The following is a 20192-nucleotide window of genomic DNA, read 5'->3' as shown; positions in this document are numbered from 1 at the left end:
TGAGACCAGCCTGACCAACATGGTGAAACCCCGTCTTTACTAAAAATACAAAAATTAGCCAGGCATGGTGGTGCTCACCTATAATCCCAGCTACTCGGGAGCGTGAGGCAGGAGAATCGCTTGAACCTGGGAGGCGGAGGTTGCAGTGAGCCAATATCACACCGTTGTACTCCAGCCTGGGCAACAAGAGCAAAACTCTGTCTCAGGAAAGAAAAAAAAAAAGTACATGAACATGAACATATGCAAAGATGCTTAGTCTCACTCATATGAAGAGACATTTGTGACTTGACAATTTTGATAGAAGATATTTTCATAATTATAAGACAATAGAAGAGATTGCTATCTAGTTTCCTGAATCATCCCAGGAGACCTACACAGCTGAGCTTTGTAAGATCAGAGTGTAGGGACAACCGCATAGCTGTATTTCTGATGTTGTTGTTTAAAAGACAAACAGGAGAGTTAAAGATAGGGCTTTCTGGGTTTTTTGTGTCTTTTAACTTCTTAAAAAGTAATCCTGAGAATTAAGTGCATCAAAGTTTCCATCCAGAGCGTCTCACATTTCAGTATAAGCTGGAGAAGGCAAAAAGCAATGCGCTCGCTGCCATGTGAATCTTCTCTCCTTACACCTGGGCAGCTTTCACAGAACTATGCTCCTACCTGAATACCTTACGGCATCACAGTGGGCAAATGTCTGTTTCTTGGCTTGCATTTGCTTTATGTTTATAATTTTACTATTCTGCTTGGCGCATTCTGACATTTAATGAGGCCATGACAGAATACGCTGCTGCTGCACCAAACATCATCTTTTTCTTAAGCAAGCCTTGGACTTTGTTTCCCTTTTTACTGTTTGTTTGAACAAAGGAAGCTGATTTTGTAGTGAAACTAACAAGGAATATTAAAGAGAACAAGATTAGCTACAGAGTTAGTAGCCTTTTGTCAATCTCTATTTACTTAAAAATTTTTATTTCATGAAACCAAAAAGTAAAATATAAACTAACTGAATAAACAAAAAAATTAACGAGAACAAGATCAACGACATAACCTTTTGCCAGTATCAATCTAAATACTTTATTATTTCATGAAACCAGAAAGTAAAATCTAATAAAAATAACAACTGAATAAGCAGCAAAAAATTAATGAGAACAAGATTAACTATAAAAAGTAACTCTTTGTCAATCTCTATTTTAACATTGTACTGTTTCATGAAATAAAGTCTGAGAGTTGTGGATGATTCTAAAATTCCCTCCAGCTCTGTGACAGACTGAATTTTTTTTTTTTTTTTTGAGATGGAGCCTTGCTCTGTCACCCAGGCTGGAGTGCAGTGGCTCAATCTTGGCTCACTGCAACCTCTGCCTCCTGGGTTCAAGCGGTTCTCCTGCCTCAGCCTCCCAAGTAGCTGGGACTCTAGGCATGCACCACCATGCCCAGCTAATTTCTGTAAATTTAGTAGAGATGGGGTTTCACCGTATTGGCCAGGATGATCTCAATCTCTTGATCTTGTGATCTGCCTCCCTCTGCCTCCCAAAGTGCTGGGATTACAGGCGTGAGCCACTGCGCCTGGCTGATAGACTGAATTTTATTCACTCGTCTGGCTAGCAGGTGGGACCACTGCAAACGTGGTCCCCAGAGACTCAGCTAATGAGCTTCTGTCCTTCAAGTCCGCACCTTCCTTTGAAACTGGGCCAAAGATGATGTCCTAACCCGTGGCAGACCTTACTCCCACTAAAATCCCACTTGCCCACACCAGGAAAGGCAGCACAGTAGAAGGTAGAGCTCAGGTTCTGGAGTCAGGCAGTCCTGGGTTCAAATACTGGCTCTACTGTTCACCAGCTCTGAGAGCTGAGTCTCAGTTTCTTTTCTTTTTGAGATAGGGTCTTGCTCTGTTGCCCAGGCTGGAGTGCAGAGGTGCAATCATGGCTCGCTGCAGCCTCAGTCTCCTGGGATCAAGCAATCCTCTCGCCTCAGCCTCCTGAGTAGCTGGGACTATAGGTGCACACCACCATGCCTGCTAAGTTTTATTTTTGTTTTTTGTTTTTTTTAGTAGAGACGAGGTCTTGCTATGTTGTGCTGGTCTCAAACTGCTGAGATCAAGTGATTCTCCTACCTTGGTCTCCCAAAGTGTTGGCATTACAGGCATGAGCCAACATGCCCAGCCAGTCTCAGTTTCTTCATCTATAAAAGGATATGATTAAAATTTACCTTGTGGAACTGTTATAAAGGAGAAATGAGATGTAAATATGAGGTCTTAATATATCATTTGGCATACAGTAAGTGCTTAATATATGTCTGTATGACTCTGTATTTTTGTGATTGTACCAATAAATATACAGGTACCATACTATACCTGCCTTTGTAAATTGGAAACTCAGAATGAAGAGACATATGTGTTTGGAAATACTTAAGATCAAAAGTGTTCATTATATAATTTAAAAAAGAATAAAGAGAAAAAAACCCATTGTTTCAATATAATACAATGCCTTGATGGGATGCTCAATAGAGTTTCAAGACTTTACATCTATTAATCCATCCAATCCTAAAACAATCCTTAATAATGCTTGTATTCCTGTTTCACAGATGAGGCACAGAGAGGTTAAGTAACTTGCCCAATGCTACACAGCTAACAAGTGAGAAAGCCAGGAATCAAATCCAAGCAGTATACACAGAGAGTCTGTGCGTTTTTTTTTTTTTTTGAGATGGAATTTCACTGTTGTTCATTCTTGTTGCCCGGGCTGGAGTGCAATGGTGCAATCTTGGCTCACCGCAATCTCCACCTCCCAGGTTCAAGGGACTCTCCTTGCCTCAGCCTCCCGAGTAGCCGGAATTACAGGCATGCGCCACCACGCCCCGCCAATTTTATATTTTTAGTACAGACGGGGTTTCTCCATGTTGGTCAGGCTGGTCTTGAACTCCCGACCTCAGGTGGTCTGCCCGCCTCAGCGTCCCAAAGTGCTAGGATTACAGGCATGAGCCATTGTGCCCAGCCAAGAGTCAGGCAGTCCTGGGTTCAAATGTTGGCTCTACTGTTCACCAGTGGCCCAGCCATGGTGAGGGTTGCGGGGTTGCAGGGGAAGCGCAAGTGAGCCTCAACTGCAGTTATGGGCATCTCTAGATCTCTACTGTTAATATATGAGCTATATGGAAATGTAATTAGATGAAATTAAACATTCAGTTCCTTGGTTGCACTAGCCACATTTAAAGTATTCAACAGCCACATGTCGAGAGTGGCTACCATGTTGGGCGGCACAGACACAGAACACTTCCGCGGTCTGTTCTAGATAATTCTAGGAAGTATTAGCCAAACATAAGACACGAACTCAGCTGTCACTGCATGGATTTTTAATTAAATACCACTTCATAATGTTATTCACACCTAGTACTTTTTTTTTTTTGAAAAAGAAGACATGCCATAAGTTGTGAAGTTAACAAAATATAAGCATCCGCACAGAATATATTCTAAGGTGACTTCATTTACACCGCTTCTCAGAGAAACACACAAGTAATCTTTTGTCTGCCTATCAGCCAGTGTTGGAACAGATATGGAATTCACATGGAAGGCTGCCGGGCTGGTTCCCCAACACTAGCCTGATGGAGTCCTGTATCCGCGCAGCACCGTCAAACTGGCTGGTTTCCACTAGAAAAGCAATGGGGAGTCAACTCTCCCTTCTCTACCCAGAATTCAGCTCCACACTACAAGATCTGCATAACCTGAACCTTGATGTGATAGCAACTGAAGTTTAAACCCAAGTTTGGTGACCTTGCTTTAGGGACCTGGGCTGCTCGGAAGGAGACTGGGGTGTGATACTTAACATTGCTTGCAACATTCAAGAGGACTTGGGGACGTCAGAGCTGTGAGTAACAATAACGAACCAGGGCTATGAGTGGAAACCTGATGACACCCCTTCCCCATCCTAACAGCCAGTGCTGTGTATGGCCATCAGCAGACAGTCCATTTATACCACGGGACAACGATAGGGAGGAACTAGCCTTCACATCAGCTGTGCTTCCTGACTACTCAAGTGACCTACCCATGGCTTCCACTCAGGAAACCACCATTTAACTTTCTGCTCAGCCCTTTCAAGGCTCAGCTTGGTGGGATGACGCCACTGCCCCAAACCCTCAGGCAAGGGAGCTTCCCAGGCCTCAGCAGCAGTTCCTGGATCTGCAGGATCCCATGATCTACAGCCGACCTGAAATTACAGTGCACTTTATTCACTCATCTCAAGAAAGCCAGCTGGCCCAAGGCTAAAAGGCCCATACCAAAAGCAAGGGAAGGGGGTGGGGCAGAGCAAGTTTGGGAGCATATATATGCCCAAATTATTACTGATCACCTGGGTTTGACACATCTAAATAGCCTCCCTGCTCACCTTCTCTTTCTCCCTCCTGCCCCCACTCCCAGCTTTAGAAAAATCACTTGGGAAAGGAGGAATACACAAATAGTAGTGAAACCTGATTTTATTTTTTTTAATTTTTTTTGAGGCGGAGTCTCGCTCTGTCGCCGGGACTGGAGTGCAGTGGCGGGATCTCAGCTCACTGCAAGCTCCGCCTCCCGGGTTTACGCCATTCTCCTGCCTCAGCCTCCAGAGTAGCTGGGACTACAGGCGCCCGCCATCTCGCCCGGCTAGTTTTTTGTAATTTTAGTAGAGACGGTGTTTCACCGTGGTCTCGATCTTCTGACCTCGTGATCCGCCCGTCTCGGCCTCCCAAAGTGCTGGGATTACAGGCTTGAGCCACCGTGCCCGGCCTGAAACCTGATTTTAATTTCTGCTTTTTGTTTTTTGTTCTTGTGGGCTCGGAGAAGGTAACTCATTCCCCCTTCTGATTCTTCCTCCACACTGAACAAGCCCTCCTTTTCCATCAGTGCTGATCCTGCCCTTCTCTTCCTCATGAACCATCAATGGCTCCCATGTCCTCTTGGATACACTTTAAACTCCTTAGCCAGATATTCAAGACCTTCCATGATGTGGCCTCCACTGCTTATCTTTTTTTTTTTTTTTTTTTGAGACATGGTCTCATTGTCACCCAGGTTGGAGTGCAGCAGCATGATCATGGCTCCCTGTACCCTTGGCTTCCTGGGTTCTAGCAATCCTCCCACCTCAGCTTCTTGAGTAGCTGGGATCACAGGCATGCCCCACCACACCCAACTAATTTTTTTTTTTTTAATTTTTAGCAGAGATAAGGTCTTGCTATGTTGCCCAGGCTGATATAAAACTCCTGGGCTCAAGTGATCCTCCAGCCTTGGCCTCCCAAAGTGCTGGGATTACAGGCGTGAGCCACTGTGCCCAGCTTCCACTACTTAGCTTTGAGATTCGTCTCCCACCACCTTCCCTGGCTCTCCTTTCTTTGCCCTGCTCCTCTTATCTCTGTGCCTTTGCCAATGCTGGCCCCTCTGCCTCGGGGGTGATCACCCTACTTTCATATGCTTTATACAAATCTTAGATTTGCCACCCATCTATGAGTGGGACCAAAATCATCTCCACTTCTGAATACGGGCTCAGGGTCCGAACTTTGGCAGAGTCTCCATGATGGTCATTTTCTGTGGCCCACCACCGCACTTCACACCCATCAGAGATTCCTGGGTATTTGTGCCTCCCTCTGCTGGCCTGGAGGGCAGGAACTATGTCTTATCTTTGTAGCTTGGGTCTTCCAAATGCTTAGCACATGTAAATGCCTTATAAATCTTGTTGAATTGAGTTGATCCCCATCCTAAGGGAAAGGAGTCCACTGCCCGCTGCCACCTTAGGCAGTTAAGACCACACAATACAGAAGTGGTTAAGACACAGTACAGCAGTGGTTATCACAGACAACAGATGTCAGTTTTTGAAGTCAAGGTATTAAATCAGTACTAAATCAGTATTAAGCACAATCCACAAAGATAAGTGATCTGTCACACTGGTCTATTAACACTGTTATCATGCCTATTGAAGGCTGTCTAGGGAAGTGGTGAGTGTAGCTCTAAGTAGTATTCACTGGATGGAGAATGCCACAGATCCTATGGGGATTATTTAACCTTCCAAAGGAACCCTAGGGAGGAAACTTTCTGGCAAGGTTGCATGGGGCCCTGGGGGTTTTAGCAGAACATCTTGTTAAATTCTTAAGCTTTCCAGGTGTGAAATCTCAGGATTGTGGCATTGTAGCAGAATCACTGGTGGTACCAGTTAAGAATGCAGACCCCAGGGCCCCACTCCAGTCCCACTTAAGAGTGTCTGCAGTTGGGGTGCAGGAATCTGCATTTTACATACACTTCTAGGGGATCCTTATGCCCACTAAAGTCTGCAAACCTTTATCTGCGCCTCTCAAGGTACACCATCAGTCTAGGGGAAGATAGTCACATATGCAGCCAGGAAGAAAGCAACAGCCCTGTTTTTGAGAATGCTTGCTTCTCCCAGACATACATGCGTGGGGATGAGGACCCAGAGAGTCTCTATTGACTTCAAGGAAATTAACCAGTAACTTGAGCTTGGCTTGTGGCTCTGTAATGGAGAGACGGAGGACAGGTGAAGAGGCTGTCTCTGAAATGAGCATCCCCACCTTTCCAGGGGGCACTGGTATGCAGGAAAAAATAACACATAAGATGGCCAGATTTTCTGCCTATCCCTTTTTAAGTGGTGAAATCACCTTTTGTAAGAGTAAGGGGGACTTTTCTTCCTTAATGGGCTGAAGCATCATCACCCTCTCCTATCCTCCTTATTCTTCCCCTTCTCCTAACTTCCTAATTCCTTTGGGGGCAGGAGGCAGACAAACAAGTAGTCCTCACGGGACCAAAATCAAATTCGTTTTCAGAGTAGATCGAATTTGAACATATCAAGCACATCTTCCCTAGAAGGGCACTGATGACTGGAAGGCAGATGTACATTTCTGAAACACAAATGTCAGAACCTTCCACCCAGGGTTGGCCCAGCCTGCCATGTGAAGGCAGCACGAGTGCTATCACAGATATGGCACCAGGAGTGTTGGGGAGAGATCAGGCATGCACGTGAGGTGGAGGAAGACGAGATTTAGAGGTGTCCAGCCTTTCGCCGGATTTGAGAATTAACAGCAGACTCTCTGTCTTGTCTTAGCTCTAAAGGATACAGCAACCTTTGGTCACTGTCGGAGGAAGCTCAGTTACCATCCTCAAGGATGGTAGAAAGGCTTTCCAAATCCTGCTGGGCTAATCCAGGCAGAAGCTGGATTCTATCCCGCCCATCTGGAATAATGCTTCCATCCCCCCACCCTCATCATCTGAAATTTCCAAGACCAAGATAACGCGTCCTTTCCCAGAGACAAAGGCTTTCCGAGATCATCATCCATAGCGTTCTCAGTTAAAAACAAAATGAGACTTGAAAGGCAAGTTTTAGGATTCAGGGTTGAACCGCTGTCAGCCTGGTGGGGACAGTTATAAATAGAGGGAGGCGAGTCTCATTCCTTCTTGGTGTGCTCTAGGACTCGGTAGGGGACCCCAGAGGCACTTCTGGAGCCGTGCTCTTCTTGCATGACTGGCAGTGTGGCAGGAGCATAGATCTCAGAAATGTTGTCATTGTTTTCCAGAGCCCCATAGGAAAAAGAAGCTTTGAGGTCAGGCTGGACAGTCATCCCTTTATCGTGCATGTTCTGCATACCTGAAATGAAATCCATTTTCCTCAAATCATTATGTGGTAAGGGGGCCAAGGAGGTCGCATCTCCCTCTATCCTGCCACAGACTAATTATAGTGCTCAGCAGCTAATCATGTGCATTGTCAATGTCCCGAATGCTTTAGATTTAAAAGAGAACACCCACAAATACACACTGGAACTATTATGGTTGCTAAGCAACAAGAGACGAATCTTCAGGAAATATGCACACAGACCAGCTGCTGTCAGGAGGAACCCTCAGTTGGCCTAAAGTGAGGTGGGAATGTCGGTGTGGGCCCCAGGTGGAATGGAACTAGCACTGTGCTTTGAACGTGGTAGATGCCAACGCTTCACTGCTGAATTACATCAGGATCCAGGAAACTCTGTCACACTGTCGAGGAAAGAGAGTAATTTTTGTGTCATGGGCACCTGAAGGTGACAGATGTATCATGATGCCCAGAGGGAGCACCTTGGCCTTTAATTTTAAAGTCCCTGCTCCACATATAGGGGAAGGGGAGATTTGCTTATTATTACTTCTGGGTACTTTCACAAGGGATTCCTATTTACATTTGAGGGCAAAGCCTTTAATCTTTAATTCCTTTACCTTTGTCCTACAATTCCCCTAGTCAGGTCAGGAGGGACGTGTTTTGTTTGTTTGTTCATTTATTCATTTATTGAGACAGAGTCTTGCTCTGTCGCCCAGGCTGGAGTGCAGTGGAACGATCTTGGCTCACTGCTGCCTCAACCTCTGGGGCTCAAGCGATCCTCCCACATCAGCCTCCCGAGTGGCTGGCACTACAGCTGCATGCCACCCTGTTCGGCTAATTTTTTTGTTTTTTTGGTAGAGGTGGGGTTTCACCATGTTGCCCAGGCTGGTCTCAAACTTTTGGGCTGAAGTGATCCACCTGCCCCACCTTCCAAAGTGTTGGGATTACACGTGTGAGCTGTTTCGCCAGGCCAGTTACTTTTGAGGCCAACTTTTCCTGCCAGGGAATTAAGACTCTTCAAATTCTGCCTTCAGGCTGAGTCATAAGAAATTGAATGCAACGAAACTATGATGATAATAACAGCTGACATCTAACTATTTAATATGCCCTGGGCACTGGGCTAAAGGACTTCCTTTTTAAAGGCAGAGTCTATGTTTTCCAGGCTAGTCTTGAACACCTGGGGCTCAAATGATCCTCCTGCCTCAGTCTCCCAAGTAGCTGGGATTACATGTGTGAGCTACGACACCCGACTGGGCTAAGCACTTTAAATAGTAATGATAACAACAATAGCAATGACAATGGTTATGTGTATTGAGTATTTAATTGGTGGCAGATACCGTTCCAAATAGTTACAAAGTTCTATCTCATTTGATCCTCAGGATGCCTGATAAGGAAAATGAAGGAGCAGAAATGAAGCACGTAATTTGCCTGAGATCACGCAGCTAGTAAGAGGCAGTGCCAGGGTCCAAACTTGGGGCTTTCAACTCAGAAGTCCATACTCTTAACTGAATGCTATGTGGCTTCCCTATGTACCTGCACTTAATCCCCAAACGATCCTGTAACAGAGATGAACTACTGTCCTCATTTTCTGGAAAGAGACTCAGAGAGGTGAAGTAACTTGCCCAAGGTCACACAGCTAATGAGAGGCAGAGGTGGGATCTGCCACCAGAGCCTGTGCTCCTATCCACTCTGCAAATGGCCGGGGAAGACCCAGTCCGTGAAAGGCCCTTTGGCTCCCTATTGCCTAAGACTGAACTGATGGTTCTTCGAAGGGCACAGTCTAAGAGCCTGTGGTTTGGATTTTGGGGGAGGGTAGAAGAGGGAAGTAGAAGAGCTGAGGAGGTGCCTGTCCTCAGGCAAGAGAGCTGGCTTAACAGGCCTGGTTTACCTTTTGGATTTTGTCAATGCCCTCCAGCCAAAGACCAACGGGAATACACCTCCAGTCTAACAAATGTGGGTTTACTGACACATTGCAATGTGAGAGGTGTACATGGCAGGGAACCATGAACTATCTAAGAGGGGGTTAGAAAGGAGTTATTGTGGGGTTGGCTTGGACTAGGTGATTTTGGGGTGGGTTCAAGGAAGTGAGGCTTTGCTTTGGGTTGGATGCTGTCAGGAAGCAGGGCTAATTCCATGATTGGGGATCTTAGTTTTTATCTAGAAGATGACTAGATTGGAGCTAAAGCTGTGACTGGTAAAGAAGTGGCCATCTCTCACAGCCAGGTAAGAGAGATGTTTGGTGTTTTTCACGATTTGGACAATGTCCATTTTTTGTCTGTGTTTAGACAGGATAGCAGAGTAGTCCTGTTTGTGTTCTTTCATTTATTTATTTATTTATTTTTAACTTTAGAAAAAAACCCTTTCCTTCCCATTCCACCTGCTTATGTCCTGATCCATCACAGCTGCAGAGTGGCCTTGTTTGCTGTTGATGTTCTGTGAAATTGTTTCTGCTCAACAGGAGAGGGCCAAGGCCCGGCTAGGAGTGCCAGGCTAGCTCCTGGAGGTCAGGGGCTATTTCTCGTTCTCATTTTTAAGAAGTCTTTCAGGTGCATGAATTACTCAAAGGCTCTCCAAATAGTGATGTGGTATATTTCTGGAATTTGAATACCTCTTGAACAGCAGTTGTCTGTTGTGAAGATACGAATCTAGGTAGACAAAAGGCAAGGTCCTAATGCTGACCAGGGAAACCAAGTGGCTGGAAAAGCACCGCTGTTTAGGCTGAGACTGTTCAGCAGTTTTATTCTGCATGTTCTATCTGCCACCAGGTCAAACAAATGTGTGAAGCTTCCAAAGGTTTTTAAAGCAAAAGGGAAGTGAAACCAAACGTAACCAGGCATCTACCATGTCCCAGACACTGCGCAAGAGGCCTTTACACATATGACCACTAGCCTGAAAGAAGGAATCCCAGTTACAAGTGAGGATGAGAGACCTTGGGAGGTCACACAGCAGGAAAGTGGTAGAGCTGGGATTTGAATCCAGGTCATCTGAACTCCAAGCCCACACTCTTCACAGGACAGAACACCTACAATCCAAAGTGTCCTGACAAGCCACTGCAAGGGCAGGGTCTCCCTGATTCAACAGCTGACTTCCCACTGGTCACAAGGTACAAAGAAAAAGCTGAGAGCCACACCCACAAACAGACCACAGAATGCTGATATCTAAGATTACCTTAGGTTACCTTCTATTTTCTACCAGAAAATACATCTATCTATCTATCTATCTATCTATCTATCTATCTATCTATCTATCTATCTACACACACACACAAATACTGATATTGATATATACACATACATAGTTTATAAACACACAAACACACGTATACATACACATACTTGCACACACAGAGTTGACACCTCACCTATCTGGAATTCAGCTATCCAGCGCCCTCATCTATCCGGAACACAGCCGAGAAACAAGGAAGTTAGCAAAAAAGGAATCTGAGCAGCCAGATTAGACATTTAAAAAGTTCATGCACCAAAGCTCATGCACTTAACTCCTAGTAGAAATCTTAGGCCCCCAACTCAGAGCTCCTTCATTTTGATTTTATTTGTAATTTGAACAAGTTGGGCTGAAGGAGCACATTGACATTGAGTTGCTATACTCAGGCAGGCTGGCTACAGCAAGAAGGACAGACAACAGCTTAATAACAAGAGGGGAGGAACTAATATAAAAAGTACACACATAAACCCTGGGGCCATTTAATGTAGGGGCATACCAGTCAGCCCTGAGAACACACCTGCATCACAGGGTTACAGCATGAAAACCTCTCGAGTAAGCAGTCCTCTAGACCATCAGTGTGTTTATATTTTGTTCATGAGATTGTGTTAATGAAGGACAGGAGATTATGTTTTAGAGACAGTTCCATCTTGTATAAATAAAATCAAAATGTTGAGTTAAGTGCGAAAGCTAATGGTCACCAGCAACCTACAGAGTTTAGGTCAGCAAATCTGAGGTTGGTCCAATGTCTTAACTTTTCTAATCTGAATTCCTTTAGGCTAGACAGGCACTCTCCAGTCCTCCACAGGTCCCACCACTCCCTGCTAGGCAGTATTTGGCTGATTCACATGTTTATGTTACTGTCAGGGCTTACAGGCATTTACATTTGTGTTTCTCAGTATGAATCCTTAGCTCGCTATGAAATTAGGCTTTCCAGAATGATCCACTCCCTTGTGGCATCCAGGGAGTAAGATTATAATATTTTAATTTCATTCCACTCATTTTCCTTCCCCTCTCTGATCATTTCATTCCAACTAGATGAATGGATTTTTCCATTTGCAGGCATGAAGCCTGGGGCTGCAGATCCTAATTATAATGAGTATGAATCAGAATTTTCTTTAAAAGATCCCCAAATAGACATGGAACTGGCAAGATGTGCTCAAAACCAACTGAGGTGCCTCAGCCATTGCCTACCCTTTTGCACAAGATTAAAAAAAAAAAGAAAAAAGACAGTGAGAGAACAGTCACACGATAAAGGCACAGCACAGCAGTTGGTTGTCTCTTTTTAAACAGGAAGTAGCAGTCATTCTACATGGATGGTCAGCTAGACCCACGGGGCTTTAACCTTACCTGGCATGGCATCCATGGAAATATAGGGCTCAAATGGAATGGCCTTCTTCCTGTTACGCGTGATTAAGAAGACGCCCAGGAACGCGATGAGGCACCTGAGGAATGGAGATAAGACAGGAAGAGAAATAAGGCCAGGAGCAAGGTCGGGGAGGGACACACTTTCAGGCTCAGGTGATGCGAAAGAGGTAAAAAGGCTTGCAGGCTGCGGAGGAAGGCTCACCGCCCAAGGAGCCCTGAGAGGCTGCCAGCCTGGGATCAGCAGGGGCAGATGCAAGTTGAATAACAATAGCTGGAGTGGCCTCACATGCCCTACACTCTCCATGAGCTGTAATCAGAATAAATTAGACTCTCCTGGGCGAGCTTCTCATGGCTCTTCACTTCCATTTAATCAGGATTCTCGGAACCTTGCCTTTTAAAATGTTTTTTTTTAATTGAAGTCATTCGTTTCAATCACTACTGAAGTATAGATAGTAAAAATCAACAAAAATTGGCGAGTCCGTGTACTCTTGGTCTCACTCGGCCAGGCAGGTGTATAGCCTTCCAGGTTATTTTTTGTTTTGCTTTGTTTTTTCCCTTTCTCCTATAGCTTACATAAACAAGCATACTTTCTAAACATTAAGGTATCATTTACAAGCAGCAAAATGCACCAACCCTAGATGTCTAGATGAATGAATTTTACTTGTGGAATCATCACCCAGGTCAAGACAGAAAATACTTCCATCCCCCTCAGAAAGTTTTCCTGGGCCCCTTTCCATTTCACGCCAGCCCTTCCCCAGAGGTAACTACTATCCTGACTTCTCTCACCATGGATGAAATTAGTCTGTTCTTTAATTCATGTAAGTTAAATCATACAGTATGTACTCTTTTATGTCTGGTTTCTTTCATTTGATAAAATGTTAAGATTCATCTTCTTTTTTTATATTTTTTATTTTGATCTTTTTTTGAGACAAAGTCTCACTCTGTTGCCTAGGTTGGAGTCTAGTGGCACGATCTCAGCTCACGCAACCTCCGCCTCCCAGGTTCAAGTGATCCTCCTGCCTCAGCCTCCCGAGTAGCTAGGATTACAAGTGCCTGCCACCACACCTGGCTAACTTTTTTTCTGTGTCAGCACCTATGGACTGGCCTCAAGTTTTCAAAATGGCAGCATGGCATGCTATTATCTGGATATGGCATAATTTTTTAACACCTGTATTCGACTGCTGAGCATTTCTATTGTTTTCAGTTGTTTGCTTATACAACTAATTTAAAAATTAATAAATAGCCCCATACATGTGTCTTTGCATCCCTGTTGAAGCATTTTTCCAAGATAAACGATTAGAATGGAATACTGTATCAAAAAGTATGCTTGTTTGGATTTTTGTTGCTGTTGTTAAATTTTCCTTCCACATTAAAGTAAGCTAACAGTGTGGTAGTGGGCTGGCCTCCTCATCCTCTTGCCAGTGTGGAATACTATTAATCCTGTTAGTTTTTGCAAAAGGATGGTATCTCATGTAGCTTCAATATGCATTTCTTAGATCTGAGGTGAGGTTGAGAGACTTTTCATGTGTCAAAATGTGATATTTGAGAAATGCCAAAGAGATTAGAGTCCAAAAGAGAAGAAAAAGGAAGATAAAGCCCTTAGAGGAATAAAATGCTCACCTCTGGGGAGAAAGCTCCCAAACCCCACAGCTCCTCTGACTCTAAAGGGTGGGGCAGCTGTAGCAATAAGGTAGAGAGGGGGGCAACCTACTTGGAATTCTACACACAACATCTTGGGGCCGGCAAGCAGGACAGAACTCACCCCAGTGCAAACATGCAGATGTGCAGCACATCCTCCCCGATGAAGTCCAGGTAAAATATTGCACCTGCAGCAGCAAATCATAGAAAATATCACTGAGCTGTTTTCAAGTCACCCATTGGCAAGTCTGTCTAGGATTTGGCTAAGCTCTCTTCCCTTTAGGAAACCAAAATGATCAAAACGTATTATGACTGTGCCTTATAAGAAGAATGGAATAAAAGCCATTTAGGGGATCAGGTTGTCAACTTTTTTCCACCTTAGGCCCCTCTGATCTCCATGTTTCTTAACTTATATTGGGGGATAATATTAGACTCACAAAAATGGTGTAGAGTCCCCATGCACTCTTCCTCCAGCTTTCCCCAGTCATGTCTTCCATAACCACAGTGCATAATCAAAGCAGGAAAACGACAATGAACACTTACTAACTAAACCACAGACCTTATTTACCAGTTTGTGCCTGCAATCATCTCCCCTCCATCTTTCTTAAGATGGATAAACAAGGCTTTGTGCTTATGTTGTTAGAGCTTTCTAACCTCGTATGGCCAGTAGATGCCAAGTCTGCGGGTCTACTCCTGTGGTATGGGACTGGGGTGGGCCTACTGCCTCTGCCCTGAGCCAGCCTTTGTCTGGAATCATCTCACCCACACAGGCCTCCAGCTGTATTCCTGAGCTCCTGATTCCCTGCCTTGACTTCTGTTCTCACTCAACCATGGTGGTTGCGATTCCTTTCAACCTTGACTGGACTTCACGCTTCTTGACCAAGCTTCTTGACCATGACTTAGCTTATGGCTTCTGGCTGCTCTGGGTCAATGCCTCATGGCCCCTGGTGCTGCTCACAGCATGGGCCCTGGAAGCTGTGCGCCTTGTGTGTTCCTCCTGTGTAGACAGGAACTGCGGCACCACTTGTCTTAAGTGCTGTGCAGAGCATAGGGCTTTACAGCCAGGCTTTCATCAAAGGAAAGCACTTAGTTCTTACTGGATTTTTTACTCTGAAGATTTTAGTTACCTATTATGCCATTTAAACAAACAAACAGCTTTATATGATTGCAGCCTCTAAGGCCACTACAGAAAGAAAATGAAAAAAAATTAGAGGTGAAATAGAGGAAAAGGGGGCTGTAATGCTAATGATCACTTATTGAGCATCGATAATGTTGCAATGCTATACATATTCATGATCTCTAAAATTATATAGAAGAGATGTGTGGTCACTTAGCCAGTGGGGGTTGTGAAGTTAGAAGATAGCAAAACTTGTTAAAGTACACACAGTATTGCATAGGGCACTTTTGGATCATACCTATTACAATTCTAGGAGGTAAGCGTTATCACTCCCATTTTATGAATGTGGAGCTGAGGCTCAGAGAGGTTAAGTGATGTTTGCAGAGCTGATGTGCGTCTGTGCAGGTGTGGATACAAACCTGGGTCTCTCTATCTGGAAATCCTGCACATTCTCCATGAACCCATACACCACTCTACGGGGAGAACGAGTCAGCAGAATCAGCCTCTCTCCACCCTGGGATAATACCCTGCTGCTAAAGTAGAAGACAGAAATCTAGCAATGGACCACCCTTACCTGCTGTGATAGCAATGGTTGTGGACAGAATGTAGCCCACACTGGCAATCAAAGAGGAGTCGTACATCTGTGAGGCTTGACTCAAAAACCTTCAAAACAAAAGCACTCCAGTCAGTGGGCTGTGGAGATGTTGGAAAGGTTAAGAGCTGACAACAGTAGAGTTTGGTTTGAAATATGAAGATGATACATTTAGAAACGTTCCTTGGGTTTCTAAAAATGCCACCCTCATGTTACAGGGCACCGTGTATCCCTGATCTGGGGTCCATGCTTGATTCCCACTCTCCCCCTAGACACACAGCTAAGGCCCATCCCCATTTCCCAACTGAGCCATGCCATCATGGTCTCACACCTTTGGCCGCATGGTTCCTGTCACCTGAAATGACCTTCTCCTCACCCCCCTGTATCCCCACCCCACTAAAAAGAGCCATTCCTGCATCTCTTATACCCCTGCCCCCAGAAACTCTTATAGTCCTAATCACATTCTGCCTAGTGTTATAATTATTCTTTTCAACAAAATTTCTTTTTAATTTGAAAATAATGTGATCACTGCAATAAATATAGGAAAAAGAGAAAAGTAGAGTCCTTCCTAATCACTCCATCTATGATAAAAAATACCCCAATTTTGGAAGATATTCTTTGCCCTTTCTCTGCATAGTTGCTTACACCATGCTCACCACTCAATTGCTTTTATTTTTTTACTTCGGTTTGTGGCCTGGGCTGGAGTGCAGTGGCACAATGATAGCTCACCACAGCCTCTAACTACTGGGCTCAAATGCTCCTCCTGCCTCAGCCTCCTGAGTAGCTGGGATTACAGGTGTGAGCCACTGCATGCAGCTTGGCTGTACTAGTTTGTTCACTGGCTGTCCCCCAGCCAGGGCTGTGAATGCCTGAGGGCAGTGAGTGACTACCCTCATCGTCCCTGAGTGCTGAGCACCCTCAGTGGGCTGCACTGGGTAGTGAATGAGTAGCTCCTTAGGAGATGGGCGGGGGCATCTGAGCCATGTTTGTGACACCTGGAGTGCTCAGCGCAGGGCCTTGGACTGGCAGGGGCTCCCTGGTGATGACTGCAATTGTTATAGTGGGACCAAAAATAATAATAACCAAAATAACAATAGCAAGGCCAATAATCATAGAAGCAGCTCATGTTTACTGGGCATTTCCCTAGAGACATTCTCCGTTCTCCTAAGAGCTTCATGTGATTCTCTTAAGTAGGGACTGTTGTTCTCATTAGCAGGTGAAGAATCTGAGTCTGGGAGAAGCTGAGTAGGCAACAGCAGAGCAGAGCGGTGAGGGCATGGGCTGGGGAGCCAGACACCTGGGTTCAGATCTCAGCTCTGCCACTTCCTAGCCTCTTACCCTCTCTGCCTCTGCCTCAGTTCCTCATATGCAAAGTGGGGATAATATCCTCTACGTCAAAGGAGTGTTGTAAGGACCAAATGAGCTGGTTCCATAAAGCACTGAGAAAAGAGCTGGGCTCACACTAAACACCGGGCCAGTAGCAGCTGCTCCTATGGTCCCTGGAAGCCATGCAGCTGGTGGACCTTGAGTCTGAGCCTGAGCTTTCCAGGCTGAATCAACCTTGTGTGCTGGGGAGTCCTGTGTACCTACACAGGTTTTGTCACCTACAACATTCCTAGAGCCTCTCCTCTTCCCAGGCCCTCTGTTGGGCTCCAGGACTCAAACGCAAACAAGACACAGGCCCTGTCCTCAGGCTGCTGCCTTTTGTTTAACTTCATGCTTAGAAAGAGGAGGGGGTACTTTGCCTTCCACTCAGGAAGATTTGGAGGTAATATATTGAAGGCAAGAAATGACAACTTTTCTTTCCAACCCAGAAGACAAGCAGGTGCGTCCTAGGGATGGCCATGCTTCCGAGGCCCCTGAGATGATCACCTGCCCCAGAGAAGATGGGAAGTAAGTCTGCCTCCAACCACAAATTTCTCACATTCTGGCCAGGCATGGTGGCTCATGCCTGTAATCCCAGTACTTTGGGCGGTCAAGGTGGGCAGATCACTTGAGGTTAGGAGTTTGAGACTAGCCTGGCCCACAACGTGAAATCCCACCTCTACTAAAAATATAAAAATTTGCCGAGTGTGGTGGCACACACCTGTAGTCCCAGCTACTTGGGTGGCTGAGGCAGGAGACTCACTTGAACCCCAGAGGCAGAGGTTACAGTGAGCCGAGATGGCACCACTGCACTCCAGCCTGGGCAACAGAATGAGCCTCCATCTCAAAACAAAACAAAAAAAATCTCACATTCTGAGGTAGCAGGGAAAAACCCATCCACTGCTGGCTTCATATTTCTTTCCTTTTTATTTTTTAATTCTTGTGCCTCAGCTTCCTGAGTAGCTAGGACTACAGGCATGTGCCACCACACCCAGCTAATTTTTTTTTTTTTTTTGTATTTTTAGTAAAGACAGGATTTTACCACGTTGGCCAGGCTAGTCTCAAACTCCTGGCCTCAAGTGACCCACCCACCTCAGCCTCCCAAAGAGCTGGGATTACAGGTGTGGGTCACTGTGCCTGGCCTGGCTTCATCTTTTGAGTGACCCTCCAGGTGACAACTCAGCAAATTAGTAGCTCCTCTCTCCACGCGGGATGCCAGGCCCTGTGGCATGTTCGGCCCTCCTTGTAGCTTCACGGCATGTGTCATCAGGTCCCCAAAAGAGAAGCAACCCGGATGGTGGGGCCCAGCAGGAAAAGGATTTGTAACTCACGCAGCCTGATAGACAGCAGTTGCCACCATGCACACGAACATCACGTAGAAGATGGGGTAGTCAAGCTGCAGGTTCCCTTGAATGGACAAGACAAGCATCCCAGCCACAGCCTTGACTGTCACCACCGTCATGGAGCCTGCAGATGGGAGACAAGGGCGAGTGGGGAGCCTCAGGGAAATGCAGAGAGTTACGTCCGGAAAGCCAGTCTATAACCCCAAAGGACTTGGGGAGACAGAGGGGAGGGAACAGGAACAGTCAGGCCGGTGGTTTGCACGGTGACAAACACCGTTTGCACTGGGTCTCGTGTGCACCTCTCCCGTGGACTCCCATGCTCTGTGCTGATTACACCCTAAAGGAGGGAGGAAAGCCAAACTCCTGAAGGGAATCCTAGATGTCACTTCTAAACTGCCAAGCATGGGCAGTAAGTTCAGTTCTCTGAGGCCCAAAGTGCCCAGCACTGTGGCCAAAAGGATCCCTGAGTGGATCAATGAACTCACCAGTCTCATAGCAACCACAGGAAAAACATGTGGTGTGTAAACAGCTTAGGAGTTTTTGGGTTTTTTAGTGCTCAGTCACTTGTATTTTTTTGTTGTTGTTGTATTTTTTTTTCCTTTTTGTGGAGAACAAGGTCTCGCTATATTGCCCAGGCAGGTCTTGAACTCCTGGGCTCAAGCTATCCTCCCACCTCTGTCTGCCTAAGAGCTGGGATTGCAGGCGTGAGCCACCGCACCTGGCTGGTCACTTGTATTTTTAAAAACATTTCTCCAGTGTTTTGGAAAGCACACCCTTGTGCATATGTGCAAACATTTCCAATATGTGTGTACTTATTTTCAAATTAAAGTCATGTGACCCTGTACTTAAATGGTATGCACGTTATAAAATTTGTACAGGAATATAAATTAAAAGGCAGAGAAAAAATAATTGAAAGTTCTAATATTCTTTCTGTGTACCCAGCGGAGCATCCTGCTCACCTCCCTGTGGAGACCCTCGCTCTACCCTACTGTTCAGAAATGCCTTCTAACTACAGACCATCAGCCTGCCCTGCCAAACAGGAGTTAGAGACAGCCCCCAAGAGTGGTCCAAGTGAAGTCCTGGTCCCAGCTGCTCTGCTTTGCTTTCCTATTCTTCAGCTTTGGTTCATTTCGCTTTCTCCTGCCAATATCCACCCCCCGGCACAGTGTCTCTCGGGCTCCTCACCCATTAGGCTACAGTTTCCAAACACTGGCAGCCACTTAAGCACTTGTCATCAGGGAGTCTTCCTTAGTGAGAAGGGTATCGGCCAATGGCCTCAGAACCTTCTGGCCTTCCTACACAAGAGGAGAGGATGTTTCAGGGCCGTGATCCTTCCCATCCACTTTGAAAACAAAGTCATTGAGGAATGAAGGACTGATTCATGCTGTGACATGGGTGAACCTCAGAATCATCATGCTCAGTGAAAGAAGCCAGTCACAACAGGCCACAAAGCATATGACTTTATTTATGAAGGAGTTCAAAAAGGTAAATCTACAGGGACAGAAGGTAGCTTAGTGGTTGCCTGGGGCTGGGAAGAGGGGAACAGGGAGTCACTGCTAATAGGCACAGGGTTTCTTTTTGGGGTGACAAAATGTTTTAAAATTAGATTAGGATGATGGTTTCACAACTCTATGAAATACTAAAAATCACCGAATTGTAAACTTTAAACAGGTGAACTTTATGGTATGTAAATTATATCTTAACAGAGCTGTTAAAAAAACAATTAATGAAACCCTGTCTTCAGTGACAGATATCTATTTGGTTGATGGCTTGTGGCCGTGGTAGGGTGCACGGTAGGAAGGTTGGAAGAAAAATGCACATGCACATATTAGGCACCTGTGCACATCTCAGTTAACCCCCACTCCCTTCTGTGACTTGGATGTTCTCATACCCCCCTTTAGAGAAGTGGACGGTGTGGTTTAAGGAGGGAGGGTCACTAGCCTGAGGCCAGAGACACAAGACCAGCGTGGCAG

At 45.5% G+C, this 20192-nt stretch overlaps 1 protein-coding gene across 1 annotated transcript in view; it reads right to left on the bottom strand.

The window, feature by feature from the left end:
* Nucleotides 1-3321: 3321 nt before the first annotated feature.
* Nucleotides 3322-20192, bottom strand: part of NIPAL3 (NIPA-like domain containing 3) — a 56591-nt gene continuing 39720 nt past the window's right edge. Inside the window, exons 9-14 of the mRNA XM_011945595.1 lie at nt 18208-18343; nt 15494-15582; nt 13927-13990; nt 12147-12241; nt 4749-7598; nt 3322-4446 (exon numbers count right to left, since the gene is read on the bottom strand). Of these exons, the coding sequence (XP_011800985.1) occupies nt 7399-7598; nt 12147-12241; nt 13927-13990; nt 15494-15582; nt 18208-18343 (584 nt within the window). The 3' untranslated portion in view covers nt 3322-4446; nt 4749-7398. The remainder of the gene's footprint in view (nt 4447-4748; nt 7599-12146; nt 12242-13926; nt 13991-15493; nt 15583-18207; nt 18344-20192) is intronic.

The sequence above is a fragment of the Colobus angolensis genome, unplaced genomic scaffold (assembly GCF_000951035.1).
Source record: "Colobus angolensis palliatus isolate OR3802 unplaced genomic scaffold, Cang.pa_1.0 Scaffold240, whole genome shotgun sequence".
NCBI classification, from domain to species: domain Eukaryota; kingdom Metazoa; phylum Chordata; class Mammalia; order Primates; family Cercopithecidae; genus Colobus; species Colobus angolensis.
This window is presented reverse-complemented; position numbering and strand designations above follow the sequence as displayed.